This window comes from Alternaria metachromatica (genome assembly GCF_023757995.1).
Source record: "Alternaria metachromatica strain BMP 0045 chromosome Unknown scaffold_37, whole genome shotgun sequence".
Classification (NCBI taxonomy): domain Eukaryota; kingdom Fungi; phylum Ascomycota; class Dothideomycetes; order Pleosporales; family Pleosporaceae; genus Alternaria; species Alternaria metachromatica.
The window spans coordinates 105508-118632 of NW_026055528.1; the positions used below are offsets into that span (position 1 = coordinate 105508).

A 13125-nucleotide genomic window follows, 5' to 3' on the forward strand; every position below is an offset into this window, starting at 1 on the left:
AGCCAACCTACTAATCACACTCAACATCATCGATATACCCCTCACGCACCCAGCTAACACCAACAAAGTAGGATCCCCCATCCTCCCCTCCACCGCCCCTCCGCCTCCCCACCGCCCCTCCGCCTCCCCCACCCACCCTGTCGATGTACATACTTCAGAAGGTGTGGCTCTCTGGATGATGAACAAGCTTTTAAAGGACAAGGTCCCCGTGCCTGAAGTCTACGGTTGGAGGGTCGTGGAGCGGGCAGGCAAAAGTAGCGAGACCTTCATTTACATGCAGCATATACAAGGACCTACGCTTGAACGGATGTGGGAATCGATGTCTTCTGCGGATAAAAGCTCAGTCTGCAGTGATCTTCGAGCCATGACGTCGTGTTATCGCGAGGTTAGATTCTCTGGGTTGCAGCCACACATTGGTGAGTGTAATCCCATCAGTTTGCAACGCCTCTAACAGTTCATACAGGGTCTATCCGCCAGGAAGCTGGATCGGATCGCTGTCTTGAAGGTCTGCCATCACTAAGACCCTTTCCTACTCGTTCCTCCTTCCACGACTGGCTGTCCTTCCTCTAACTCCTCTCTACCAAACCCAAAGAGCATCGAAGACCCCTGGCGACAGCTGCTCCCCGACGAAGGACCTATAGTCTTGACGCATGGTGATTTACGGCCGGCTAACATTATCGTTACAGCCCAGTCACCTGTCCGTGTGGCGGCTATCGTCGACTGGGAGCAAGCGGGGTGGTACCCAGACTATTGAGAGTACTGCAAAGCCGCTTTTACGGCATCACATGACGGGGGATGGCGCGGATGGATTGACCAGTTTCTGAAGCCTGAGGAGGCTGCCTTGGAGGCTTTCGATTTTTATACCATTGCGCTTGGGAAGTTCTGATAGTCAGATGCCGGAACCTCGCATGGCTTACTCCCGCAGAGGGACGCACCCGTGACTTCGCCTTTCCAGGGTGTCGGTCCGATGCTGTATGTTCGACAACAATGAGCTGAGTGATGTGAATGATGGAAGTCTCGAGGGTAGATATACTTGATCGAAATTCATTAATTAAAAAAGGTCGGTGCAGGTTAGCCCCAAAATATCTTCTCTTGAGTGAACAAAGCAATATGGACTTCGAGCGATCAAACACAAACCCTTTACTCCAAATAAGCCCACACCAATGTCCCACAATGAACATACTGAGAGACGTACGAAGAAAGGCTACACTGGGCACCCAGACATAGCATGGACCCATCCCAAGTCACATCGCATCGCGTCTTCTCTTATCACCTCTGCAATCTCTGTCGCGCGATATACCAAACAACCAAATTCCCCATCCCCCCAAACCCTAGCAGTTGCACCCACCAGGCCCCTGAGTCTGGTTCGCCTCAGGCCTAAGGTTAACGCCCTGTCGTTGCTGGCCCGGTCTCAGATTCCTGGGTCCCGCCTGGTCGATAGGCAGTTTCTTCGCGATAGCAGTGAAGAGCTCCTTCACGTTCTCGCTTGTCTTGGCCGACGTCTCGAAGAAGAGGAGGCCGGCTTCGCGGGCGTATTGCTCGGCGTCGGCGGTGGAGATGGCGCGCTTGTCGGGGGATTCGGTCACGAGATCGAGTTTGTTGCCGGCGAGGGCGATGATGATGTTTTCGTTGGCTTGGCGTTGGAGTTCTTTGACCCAGGCTTTTGCTTTGTCGAGGGAGGCCTGGGGGTGTTAGTCTAATCATGATATGGGGTGGTGGAAGGGAGACGTACGGCCTGTGTGATGTCGTAGACGACGACGGCGCAGTTTGCGTTTCGGTAGTACATGGGCGCGAGCGACTTGTAGCGCTCCTGGCCGGCGGTATCCCAGATCTCGAACTTGACCGTCGTGTTCTCATCGAGGGCGATGGTTTGGGTGAGGAAGGCGGCGCCGATGGTGGATTCCCGGTAGTCGTCGAATTGGTCCTGCATACATTAGTCCTCGGAACATGTCTGGACATGTGGTATGGCGTACCTTGACGAAGCGCAATACTAGAGACGACTGCGGCATGTTAGCTTATGTCATGGCTGCCTTGATAGGCCTGCGCACCTTTCCGACGGCGGATTCACCTGGGCAGGTTAGTCATGTCTTCATACACATATCATAGTAATCTCGTACCCAACAGCACCAGCTTGAACTGTGCGAATCTGGAGCCTCCGGGCCGTTGGCCTTGCTGCATCCTGGCCGACATGATGGGGGTGACGCGGCGCTAGCGGGTTGTGGCGGAGGGGGCTGGTGTAGAGTGGGCGAGGGTGGTGGTGCGAGTAGTGGGCGGTCAAGGCGGGACCGGGTCGGGGTATGGGTGAGAGAGGCGTGTTGGGGTGTGGTGAGGGTGAAAGAGCTGGATGGTGCTGTGACGAGGTGCTGCGTCTGGTGCTTGGCCCTAGCGCGCGAGTCGGGGACCCTTGGCCGCAATGGCCGCCATGACGAAACCTCCCGTTTGAGAAAACGCATCCAAACACATCGCGCCAAACACCATACTCAACACCACGCACCTACTCTGTAAATCACCGTATACACGCCGGTGGACGACATCATGAGCGTCGCTCTCCCCTACCGCGACATCAACGTCCACTCGTCGCCCTCGCACTACGCCTTCTCGTCGCCCTCTTCGCCCTCGGCCCCTACACTCGTGGTAGACCGCCCGTCAGGTGACATCCGCCTCCACGATGGCAAGCTGCTGGGCTCCAAGCGCGTGTCGAGCATTGCCGGCATCCTGGGCATGATCAAGCTGCGACTAGGTATGCCTCTTGCACAGCACTAGGGGACACGAATGCTGATGCACGTGAAGACAAGTACATCATCGTCATTACCAAGGCCCAGCCCATGGGCCGGATAAAGGGCCACATGATCTACAAGATAGTCTCGACCGAGTTCCTCTCCCTGCGCGAGAAGCCGCTGCACGACGCCGACGAGGACAACTACCTCAGCCTGCTCAAGACGCTCATCAAGACGTCCCCGCTGTTCTTCTCCTACTCCTTCGACATCACCAACACCTTCCAGCGCCAGGCCCACCTCGACCCCGCCACGCCCCTGTGGAAGCGCGCAGACGACCGCTTCTACTGGAATCGCTTCGTCTCCAGCGACCTCATCGACTTCCGCGGAGGTCTCAGCGGCGGATATGGCAGGCACTCGAGCGGACACCAGCCGGGCGCGGATCCCTACATCCTGCCCGTCATGTACGGAATGCTCGAAATCAAGAACACATCCATCAAGGGCACCCCTCTCACCTTCATCCTCATCACCCGCCGCTCGCGCCTCAAGGCGGGAACCCGCTACTTTTCGCGCGGCATCGACGAGAACGGCAACGTGTCCAACTTCAACGAGACGGAGCAGACCATCATCCTGAACGACAACGCATCGGGCGGCCCCGGCGGATTCGGCTCAAACCAGAACGGCGCAGCAGGTGGAAATGCCGGAAAGGAGACACAGGTGCTTGCATACGTGCAAACAAGAGGGAGCGTGCCCGTCTACTGGGCCGAAATCAACACCCTAAAATACACGCCCAAGCTACAAGTCCGCGGCATCGACAACGCGCTGCCAGCCGCCAAGAAGCACTTCGCCGAGCAAATCCGGCTCTACGGCGACAACTGGATGGTGAACCTGGTCAACCAAAAAGGCCGCGAGCAGCGCGTCAAAGAAGCCTACGAGCAAATGGTCAACCTCCTCCACACCTCCCCCGCCGAAAATGTCGAAGGCGACCGCATCACCTCTGAGAAATTCCACATCATCGACCCCGCCAAGGCGCAAACCGTATACGACCGCCTCCACTACGTCTACTTCGACTTTCACAACGAAACTAAAGGGCTCCGGTGGGACCGCGCCAAACTCCTCATGAACCAACTCGAACCCCACATCCTCAAGCACGGCTACTTCTGCGGCGTCGACATGCCCGGTGACGGCACCGGCGTGGAAGTCCGACGGCACCAGACGGCTGTGGTGCGCACGAACTGCATGGATTGTCTCGACCGTACGAACGTCGTCCAGAGTATGCTAGGCCGCTACGTCCTCAGCCGCATGCTCATCGACTGCGGTCTCATGCGCGAAGGCGAGTCCGCAGAAGAGGACCAAGCATTCGAACACCTGTTCCGCAACGTCTGGGCCGATAACGCGGATGTGGTGTCGAAATCATATTCTGGTACTGGAGCCCTAAAGACCGATTTCACACGCTTGGGTGTAAGGACAAAGGCTGGTGCGCTGCAGGATCTGAATAATAGTATCACGAGGTATTGTCTTAATAACTTCACCGATGGACCGAGACAGGATGCGTTTGATCTTTTTCTGGGTAATTATCTTCCGAGTGATTCGGGTATGAGCGGACAACTTCTTTTCGCGGATCGGAGACCGCTCTTCATCCAGTCGATACCGTATATTCTCGCCGCAGCTGTGTTTTTTATTTTCGTCGGTAGCTTCACTCGGCGCGCACCTGACGCGGCGGTCTGGCCGTTACGGCTTCTCCTCTTGATCTCCCTCCTCACCGCGGCAGTCTGCGCGAATTTCATTTGGAATCATGGGACGTTATATGTAAGTCTTCTTCCTATCTTCCATCCCCTTCTTCTTCCATCCCCTTCTTCTTCCCTTCCTTCCTTCCTATCCTTCCATCCCACCTTCCCACACTCTCATCCTCCCACTTGTAAGAGATTACACTCGCTAACCCTCTCTCTTTCCAACAGGTCAACTTCCCCAAACTCAACCGCCAACCCCCGCAAATCGAAGCCTTCCAGGAAACGCTGGCTAAAGTAAGGAATAACCCTGTTGTCGGGCCGCTTGTGGGTGGTAGCGCGAAACATGAGCGCGGGAAGAGTGATGCGAGGTTATTGGGGTTGGAGGAGGGGAAGAAGAGGATTGAGTAGGTGCGGGTTGGGTTTGTGAGATGGGATGGGGGGAGAGGGGGTAAAGGGGAGGGGAAGGGGAGGGAAGGGGAGGGTGGGTAGAGAGGGAGGTTTGGGTGAAGGGACGGTTGGTTGGGATGGAAATGTATAATTAGAAGTTTTTTAGTATGTTTTTGTAATAATCTTGGTTGGGGGATACAATAGGAACATTCACAACAACATGTTTATGTAAAATGTGGTTTGAGGTATACATCATCACCATGCACATGCACACAATTTCCAAAGACTCGGTTTGAAGTACACAATTCATTCAAAACTCTATCAAAAATTGGGTATCGTAAATAGTGAAGTCGCTTTTCCACCAATAAACACCGCATAACTCGTAATCGTGAACCCCCTCGTAGTCGCCCGACATACTCATCCCCCTACTCTTTGCCACAAATAACGACGTCGAATTCCTCATCCAAATCCTCGGCGTCCTGGTTGGCGGCCTTAACAAAGTCCCATCCATCACCTTCCAGGCGGTTGCGCAGTCGCTCAAGGTTCGAGTTGGCGGCGCGGCGTAGTACTCCAGCCCACTTGTTCTCCGGTCCTCCAGTCACTGGTGCGTCAAACTCCGCAGAACTCGAAGGCGTTAGAATCGTAGACTCAGTCTCAGTCTCATCTTCTTCCCAATCATCAAGCTCAGGCAAAATCCACAAATCCGCTTCGGAACAGTCTTCTTCGGCGCTGGCATTGAGGTTGAGGCACGTGCTAGCGTGGATATTCATGCCTTGCTGGCCTTGTTGGCGTCTCGCGAGTGCACTGCGTTTATTGGTGTTGGTGGGGTTGGGTGCGGGCAGCCAGGTTGGGGGCGCGTTTTCGCGGTGCAGACTTATGGCTTGGCGGCAGAGTGTGCGGTTTGTGGTAGTGGTAGTGGTAGTGCTGTTTGTAGTCATGCGGGCTGTGCTGCTGCGCTTCTTTGAAGAGTTTGAGTTTGACGCGGAACTTGGAGATGCGGCGCGTGATCTGCGCGGCGAGATATCGGTTGCGCAGCTGGGGAAGGCGCCGTATATCGCGTTGCTGAGATCGTAGGAGTAGTTTGTGGCATCGCGCGCGGTGGCGGAGCTGTGGGATGATGGTGTGGTAGACATTTTTGCGGGGGTGTGTTTAAATTTTCGCGGGGGTTTGGGTTTTGCGCGGAGATCTTTGTCTCGTGCGAGAGTTTTGTTGGGGAGATTTTCTCGGCCCGTGGTATGCTGCGAACAGGTGTTCGGTGTGAGTGCTCAGCTGACCAGAAGTTGAAAATTTCAAATTGTGCTGGCTGTGTTGCTGGCGGGGTTTGGGATTTCGCGGAGATCTTTGTCTCGTGCGAAGGGTTTTGTTGGGGAGATTTTCTCGGCCCGTGGTATGCGAACAGGTGTTCGGTGTGAATGCTCAGCTGACCAGAAGTTGAAAATTTAGAGTTGCGCTGGCCGTGTGTTGCTGGCGGTAGTTTGTTGAGACGGAGTAAAGGTAGCCGAGGACAAAGCCACACTCGGAATTTGCTCCTGCAGACGGATCTGGAAGGTGGGTCTGGCTTTTTGCGACGATCTCAGGCGCTCGAAAGCTGTGTGAGAGTGCGCGGGTGATGGAGAGTTTGGAAATGCGGCTGCCTGGTGTAGCTTGTGATGGTGGCCGTAATGTGCTGACGTTGCAAGATGGCGCAGGCTGGGCTGACTTGACTGGTTTCAGTTGGGGTCTGCTTTGGATAGAATTTTGATGTGAGAAGTGTTGTGAGAGAGAGATGGTTGAAATGAGAGAGAGAGAAACAATCGACAGTATATAAAGGAATCCGTATGAAAACTCCGTTAGCAGTCAACCGTACATTGCTCTCGACCAGAATAACAACAGGCGCTGTGAGTGGGTGGCTGCAAGTTTGGATCAGTAACCGTGGGCTCGCGCGGCAAGGGAAGCCGAAGTGAAGCTGCGGTTAGTCATTGAGCAAGATTGTGAGTGTGAGTGGATTTGGCACAGCATGTTGTTGGCTGTCATCAAATTTGGAGTGGTGGTGAGTTGTCGTGGGAGCGTGTGGGTGCGGCGGGCGATAACCTGGGACTGCCGAGAGTCCGTGCACCCTGACGTGTGTTGGTCGAGCTCCAAATCTTCATGTTGGCAGACATCCAGCCCATCAACAACGCCGAATTACCTCCCCCATCACCCTAAAGCCATTCGGAGGCAGCCCATTATGCTGCGCGCCTCCATCCTACGGGCCCGTCCAGCTGCCCGCCCATTGGCCCGCGCCGCCCGCCCGCAATGGCTCCCAGTCCAGCGCTGCTACGCCGATAGCAAGAACCTGGGCGAGACGGCCGTCCCCAATCCCGCGCCCACCACCTCGCCCTCGGACCCCAAGGGCACCATTCCCACCTCGGACATTCCCAAGGCACCGCCGGCGCCCGACAGCTCCGTGACTGCAGGCGCGTCGCGTGATGCTCCCGCCATATCGCCCAAGACGACACCCCCCACCGGCCCCGGGTCTGCCAGCATCGCCCCCGACCCCATCCAGCCCAAGCCCAAGAAGAAGAGACGCATATTCCGCAAGCTGCTGCTCTGGCTGTCAGTCCTCTCTGGCCTCGGGTACGCCGGCGGTGTCTGGTACTCGCTCGTGTCGGACAACTTCCACGACTTCTTCACCGAATACATCCCCTACGGCGAGGATGCCGTCGCCTACTTCGAGGAGCGCGAGTTCAGGCGGCGATTCCCCGGCCGCGCTGGCGAACCGCGACTGCACCCCCAGATCTCGGGCGAGAACAAGGTCACCATCCCCGGACGGAGCGGCTTGACTGCGCGCCCAGCCCAGGAGAACAAGAGCGACCTCGCCTCTAAGGGCCCCCATCTGAGCGCCGTCGATGCCAACAAGCCCCAGGACAAGACCGAGTCGGGCGGACAACAGCCGAAGGTCTCATCAAGCGCACCCGCACCCGCGGAGAAGAAGGCCCCTGTCAAGGAAGTTAAGGAGGTCAAGGAGACCGCCACGCCCATCTCCCAGCTCGACCACCTCAGCGTACCCTCCGCCACCGAGCCTGTCGTCCAGGATGTCGTCAAGATCGTCAACGACATCATCACCGTCATCAACGCCGACAACGCCCACGACGGCAGGTACAACTCTGCGCTGGACAAGGCCAAGAGCGAGCTCGCCAAGGTCGTCTCCGACATCAACCTGATGAAGGAGAGCCTCCAGAAGCAGACCGAAGACAAGGTCAAGGCCGCCCACGCCGAATTCGACGAGGCCGCCAAGGAGCTCGTCCAGCGCCTCGACCACCAGATGCAGGCGCAAGAAGCCCAGTTCAAGGAGGAATTCGAGAACGAGCGCGAGCGTCTGTCACAATCCTACAAGGAGCGCCTCCAGTCCGAACTCCAGGCCGCCCAAAAAGTCTACGACCAGAAGCTCAAGAACCAACTCCTGGAACAGAGCATCAACATGCAAAAGTCCTTCACAGCCAACGTCCGGGAGCGCGTCGAAGCCGAACGCGACGGCCGTCTCGGCAAGCTCAACGAGCTCTCCTCGTCCGTGCACGAGCTCGAGAAGCTGACTGCCGAGTGGAATAGCGTCGTCGACGCTAACCTCAAGACGCAGCACCTCGTCGTCGCCGTCGAGGCCGTCAAGTCGGCTCTTGAGACACAAGCCATCCCCAAGCCCTTTGTCACCGAGCTCGCGGCGCTCAAGGAAATCGCTGCCGATGATCCCGTCGTCAGCGCCGCTATCGCGAGCATCAACCCCGCCGCCTACCAACGCGGTATCCCCAGCTCGGCCCTCCTAATCGACCGCTTCCGCCGCGTCGCGTCTGAAGTCAGGAAAGCGGCTCTGTTGCCTGAAGACGCGGGTGTGGCGTCCCATCTCGCTTCCCTAGCCATGTCGAAGGTGCTGTTCAAGAAGTCCGGGTTGGCTGTTGGTGGTGATGTTGAGGCTGTGCTTGCACGGACGGAGGTTCTGCTCGAGGAGGGTGATCTCGATGCTGCGGCTAGAGAAATGAATGGACTACAAGGGTGGGCTAAGGTGTTGAGTAAGGATTGGTTGGGCGAGTGTAGGAGGGTGCTGGAGGTTAAGCAGGCGTTGGATGTTATTGCTACGGAGGCGAGGTTGAATAGCTTGCTCATTGACTAGACGCGACTGTGGACATACCTTGTACTCCTCCTTTTTATTGTTCCTGGCACTACGGTTGGCTTTGTACGAGTATTAGTCTATAGAAACGTGTTCTGTTCGTCTTGCATGGTCTTGTCCGATTGTGTCTGCTAGGGTTCCCTTCCATCCTATCCATGGTACTGCGATGACGCAGAGCGAGACGAGCCACTCATAACTCCCGAAATACATAACCACCACATACGCAAATGTAATCCTCATCAAATGAGAGAGATAGCAATCCTCAGACTCTGGTGTTTGCTAGTCGAGCTTCGATGTCTCCGGTGTGTTCGGTCTTATGCCAGGACTACATGGTATCCTTGTGACCTTTCTTGCTCATCTACTCACATGACATCGTCCTCTCATCGTCTCTTCCTCAATCCCAACTCGTCTTCAAAGATCCTCGCCAATCGTTCGCCTTCTTCCTTCTTACCAGCCTTCTTATCAGCCTTCTTCCTTGCGTCCTTGTCTATCTCTTCTTCTGCTTTCTTCTCCTCATCAACACCGCGTTCCTGTTTCTGTGCTTCCTCGTTGTCGTTTCGTTCATCCTCTTTCCTCTGGTTACTGTGGTTACTGTCCTTCTTCGTACTGTTGGCATCATTGTTCTTGTCTGCGTCGCGCTTTCCTTTTCCCCACCACCGGTAACGTTGACCATTAAGCCATTTGTCGTTGGGATCCATGGTTTGGGTTGGGTGGGATGTGGTACGTTGAGGTATGAGATGAGGGTGGAGAGGTGGAATGTGGATGTGGGAATGCGTAGTTCACATGTTTCTGAGGTGGACGGGCTGTGCTTTATGAAGGGGGAGAGGTGGGTTTGTGGTTTGTGGATTTAAGGGAGGGGGGTGCTTGACAAACGGAGGCGGGCTGATAGGATGTGCGATACCGGCAATCATATCTATCATCGACGAATATCCCACCTAATCTCCACAACCCAACATCCATCGCTCCTCATCCTTCTCCCCAGCTCACTCACAAACCCCCCCTCGCATGCCACTCCACCTCCTGTACACCTCCCCAATACCGTCCCGCTCCATATTCAGATTGTGCATCTTCACCACCGCCATTCCATCTTCGGTAGAGTACCATATCCGCATCAGCCTCTCCACCTCTTCGTGCGCAACGAATACATCTGGTACTCGTGTGCCAAGCCTGCCATGCATGTTGACTGTCACTTCTTCTTCGCTCCTCTGATGCACTTCTGGATGAATTGATCTCCAAGTAGAGGACCAAACGAGTTCTAGTTCGTCATTTGGTAGGTCGTGTAGTACTTCTGTGAGGGGGTTGGGGGAGGGTGGGGAGGCGGTGATGTATAGGCCACGGGTCGCGGTGGGGATGTAGAGGTCCTGTTTTGCGTCGTCTCGTTCTTTTATTGCGGCGTCTCGCTCTGTAATCGCATAGTCGCGTTCTTTGGTTATTCCCTCGAGCATTCTGTTCTGGGTGTCGGCTATCATTTCCAGTCTGGTCATGGTTCTTGCTGGCATGATTAGAATGATGGGCTGTGTGGGAAGGGGGGATGGGTCGATGGATGTAGGCGTATCAATGACCAAGTGCGTCTTTTTATTCTCATTGTTGATGGTGGATTAATTTGCGCTGGATCAGATGCGTGCTTGCTATGCTTGATGTCACAAGCGGACATGTAGTTGTGTGATGGTTGATGCTGGTGATTATTGGGTTCGTGGTTTGTGAGTTTTAAATGCTTGTACAAAGGTTTTTAGGATAGCCATGTCATTTGGTAATCACATCTCGAGCGATCTAATCACGAAACTGCTTTCACATGCCCAGACCATACTTAGAAGCACTGCAAACTAATAAGTTCGTCTACACATACGAAATAGCCCCTTGACCACCTTCGTCAAAAGTCACCCACGTCGTCTTGCCCCCGAACGTATGCTTAATGATCACCCACCGATCAACTGCTACATTATCGATAAAAAGACCTGGTACACGTGTTCCGTGCCACCCATACATATTATACTGCACATCGGAAAGGTTATCTCGCGGCCAGGCCGACGACCATAGTTCTTCATAGTGCGCAGGTATCCTCTGCTCTTCGGGCACATGCTGCACTATCTGGGTTTCACCAGAGAAATGTCCAGGGTTGAGCGAGACATACATGCCAGGGAGAATCATGGGCACGTATAACTCTTGTGCCGCTTGGATGAGATGCGAGCTTTGGTTGTTGAGTCGCGTTTTGAGGTCGGTAATCTGCGTGTTGAGGTTGGCGAGTTGGGCGTCCCGCACTGTGAGCTGCGCGTTGACGTTGTTGAGGGCGGCCTTGAGTGCTGGTACTGTTGTCATGGTAGAGTGGACTAGTAAGAAGAAGGGGGCAAAGAGTATTTTGGGTCTTTGGTAATATTTGTGGTGATGCTACGGAATTTAATCGGGGATTGAGGTACTTAAGGATGAAGAACGGGTTTTTGTTGTACTGACGATTGATAGTTATAGTATCTGCGTCATGGCAGATGACATCCGGATCGTGATCTGACAGCATGCACTTTTGGAAAGCACAAGACCTGCGCATGGATTCAATCATCACCCGCTACCATCCACTCGTCTCACCCATCTCCCCATCTGCACACACATCCACACCACCACCCTACCCAGTCACCTGCTCACCCCTCGCCTCAAAGCTCATCCACGTCCTAATCCCCTGCAAAGTGGTATGGCAAATCAGCACCGACCTATCCACCTCCTCTCGATCCACAAACAGCCCCGGCAACCGTATCCCATGTCTCCCATGCATGTTCTTGTCTCCACGGCGCGACATAATCCCAAGGTCGTCGCCCTAGGTCGACCACTGGATCTTGTACTGCGTTTCCCCCGGCAGCTTGATTTGTACTTGGACTTGGCCTGAGAAGGCACTGGGGTCGAGCGAGACGTAGATACCGCGGAACGGGGTTATCGCATGCATTTCTGTTGTTGCGCCGTAGAGCCGGGCGTCGCTGTCCCGGAGCGACGTTTTGAGATCATCGACTTCTCTCGTTGCGGCGTAGAGTCGGGCGTCGCTGTCCCGGAGCGACGTTTTGAGATCATCGACTTCTTTCGTTGCGGCGTAGAGCCGGGGGTTGCTGTCTCGGAGTGACTCAGTGTGATCGTGGATCATTTTTTGTAGTTGAGATCTGTATGACGGAGGCGGAGGCATGATGTGGTTGGGTGATGAGGTGGATGGAGAGGGGTGGTAGTGGTGATGGTAAGAGATCTGAGTGGGTTGAGATGGGTGAGAAGAGCGCGTTTCGTTGTATAGATAGATGGAAGTAATGGGAGTAAGTGGGTCTGCGGTACGTTGATTGATGGGGCTTGTGTGGTGTGATGGCTTGATGTTGGGGTGCATGAGACGTGCGCATCGGCGAGGACGCAGCTGCTGGAAGGTGATGTCTTTGCAAGGAAGGTGGGTTTGAGGATGTTGACGAGCGACTTCCGTGGAAATGGGGAATGGTAAGTGCGCAGTGAACACTAAATCAGCGCTTCGCTTGAACAGTGGAGTAAGATAACAATGGCACTTCTTCTCGCTTCGAACGGCTGGAGTAGGCAGCTTCTAGTATCAATGTTCGGCGCCTGCTACTACTCGCTCAGCTCATCCTTCTCCCGAGGCCCACATCTGCGCAGGTACCCCACAGGGTATCAAACCTCTTCCCCAAACTCCCTTCCCTACCCATATCACCTCACACGATCCTCATCCGTCTGATCCCCAACCCTCACCACCGTCTTTTTCATCCCCGCCGCGAATGGTGTCCAAGTTATCACAATCGGCGTCTCCACCTCTTCCGGCGCAACAAACACACCAGGCAGCCGCACACCCACCCTTCCTTGCATGTCCACCATGTCTTCTGGTCTGTGTCCTGCATACGCCGAGTTCGACAACTGTATCGGGTAGGGAGGGGTATAGGGCTGCAGCTCTCCGTTTTCCGATCGTGCTAGCCGCTCAACCGTCATAGAGATGGTGCCGTTGAGTGTATCTCTGGTGGGGGAGACGTACACGCCGCGGATGTGGATGGGGAAGTATAGTTCTTTTGTGACAATTCTTAGCTGGGCGGTGAGTTCGGCGATTCGATTTTCTAGGTCGACTATGCGCGGTCTGGGCATGGTGGGATGAGTGGATGAGTCGATAAGTGGATAAGTTGGTGAGAAGTGATGGATGGTCTGTTTGGGAGGTGGG

General features: G+C 55.0%; 5 protein-coding genes across 5 annotated transcripts; 2 read left to right on the forward strand and 3 right to left on the reverse strand.

Annotated features, from left to right (window-relative positions):
- Positions 1-1331: 1331 nt before the first annotated feature.
- On the reverse strand, positions 1332-2190 carry YPT5 (GTPase Ypt5; the record flags this gene model as incomplete). The annotated part of the gene is made up of 5 exons (XM_049336711.1): positions 1332-1682; positions 1733-1924; positions 1974-2000; positions 2049-2068; positions 2118-2190. The coding sequence occupies 5 exons, from the start codon at positions 2188-2190 to the stop codon at positions 1332-1334; spliced, it is 663 nt and encodes a 220-aa protein (XP_049184137.1).
- Positions 2191-2535: 345 nt separating this feature from the next.
- Positions 2536-4852, forward strand: J4E83_009827 (uncharacterized protein; the record flags this gene model as incomplete). The annotated part of the gene is made up of 3 exons (XM_049336712.1): positions 2536-2740; positions 2791-4523; positions 4673-4852. The coding sequence occupies 3 exons, from the start codon at positions 2536-2538 to the stop codon at positions 4850-4852; spliced, it is 2118 nt and encodes a 705-aa protein (XP_049184138.1).
- Positions 4853-5256: 404 nt separating this feature from the next.
- J4E83_009828 (uncharacterized protein) lies at positions 5257-5964 on the reverse strand (the record flags this gene model as incomplete). The annotated part of the gene is made up of 1 exon (XM_049336713.1): positions 5257-5964. One exon carries the CDS (start codon positions 5962-5964, stop codon positions 5257-5259), a length of 708 nt encoding a protein of 235 aa, XP_049184139.1.
- Positions 5965-7037: 1073 nt separating this feature from the next.
- Positions 7038-8954, forward strand: MIC60 (MICOS complex subunit mic60; the record flags this gene model as incomplete). Its single annotated transcript, XM_049336714.1, has 1 exon — positions 7038-8954. The coding sequence occupies one exon, from the start codon at positions 7038-7040 to the stop codon at positions 8952-8954; it is 1917 nt and encodes a 638-aa protein (XP_049184140.1).
- A 377-nt stretch (positions 8955-9331) lies between these two features.
- On the reverse strand, positions 9332-9649 carry J4E83_009830 (uncharacterized protein; the record flags this gene model as incomplete). Its single annotated transcript, XM_049336715.1, has 1 exon — positions 9332-9649. One exon carries the CDS (start codon positions 9647-9649, stop codon positions 9332-9334), a length of 318 nt encoding a protein of 105 aa, XP_049184141.1.
- Positions 9650-13125: the final 3476 nt, after the last annotated feature.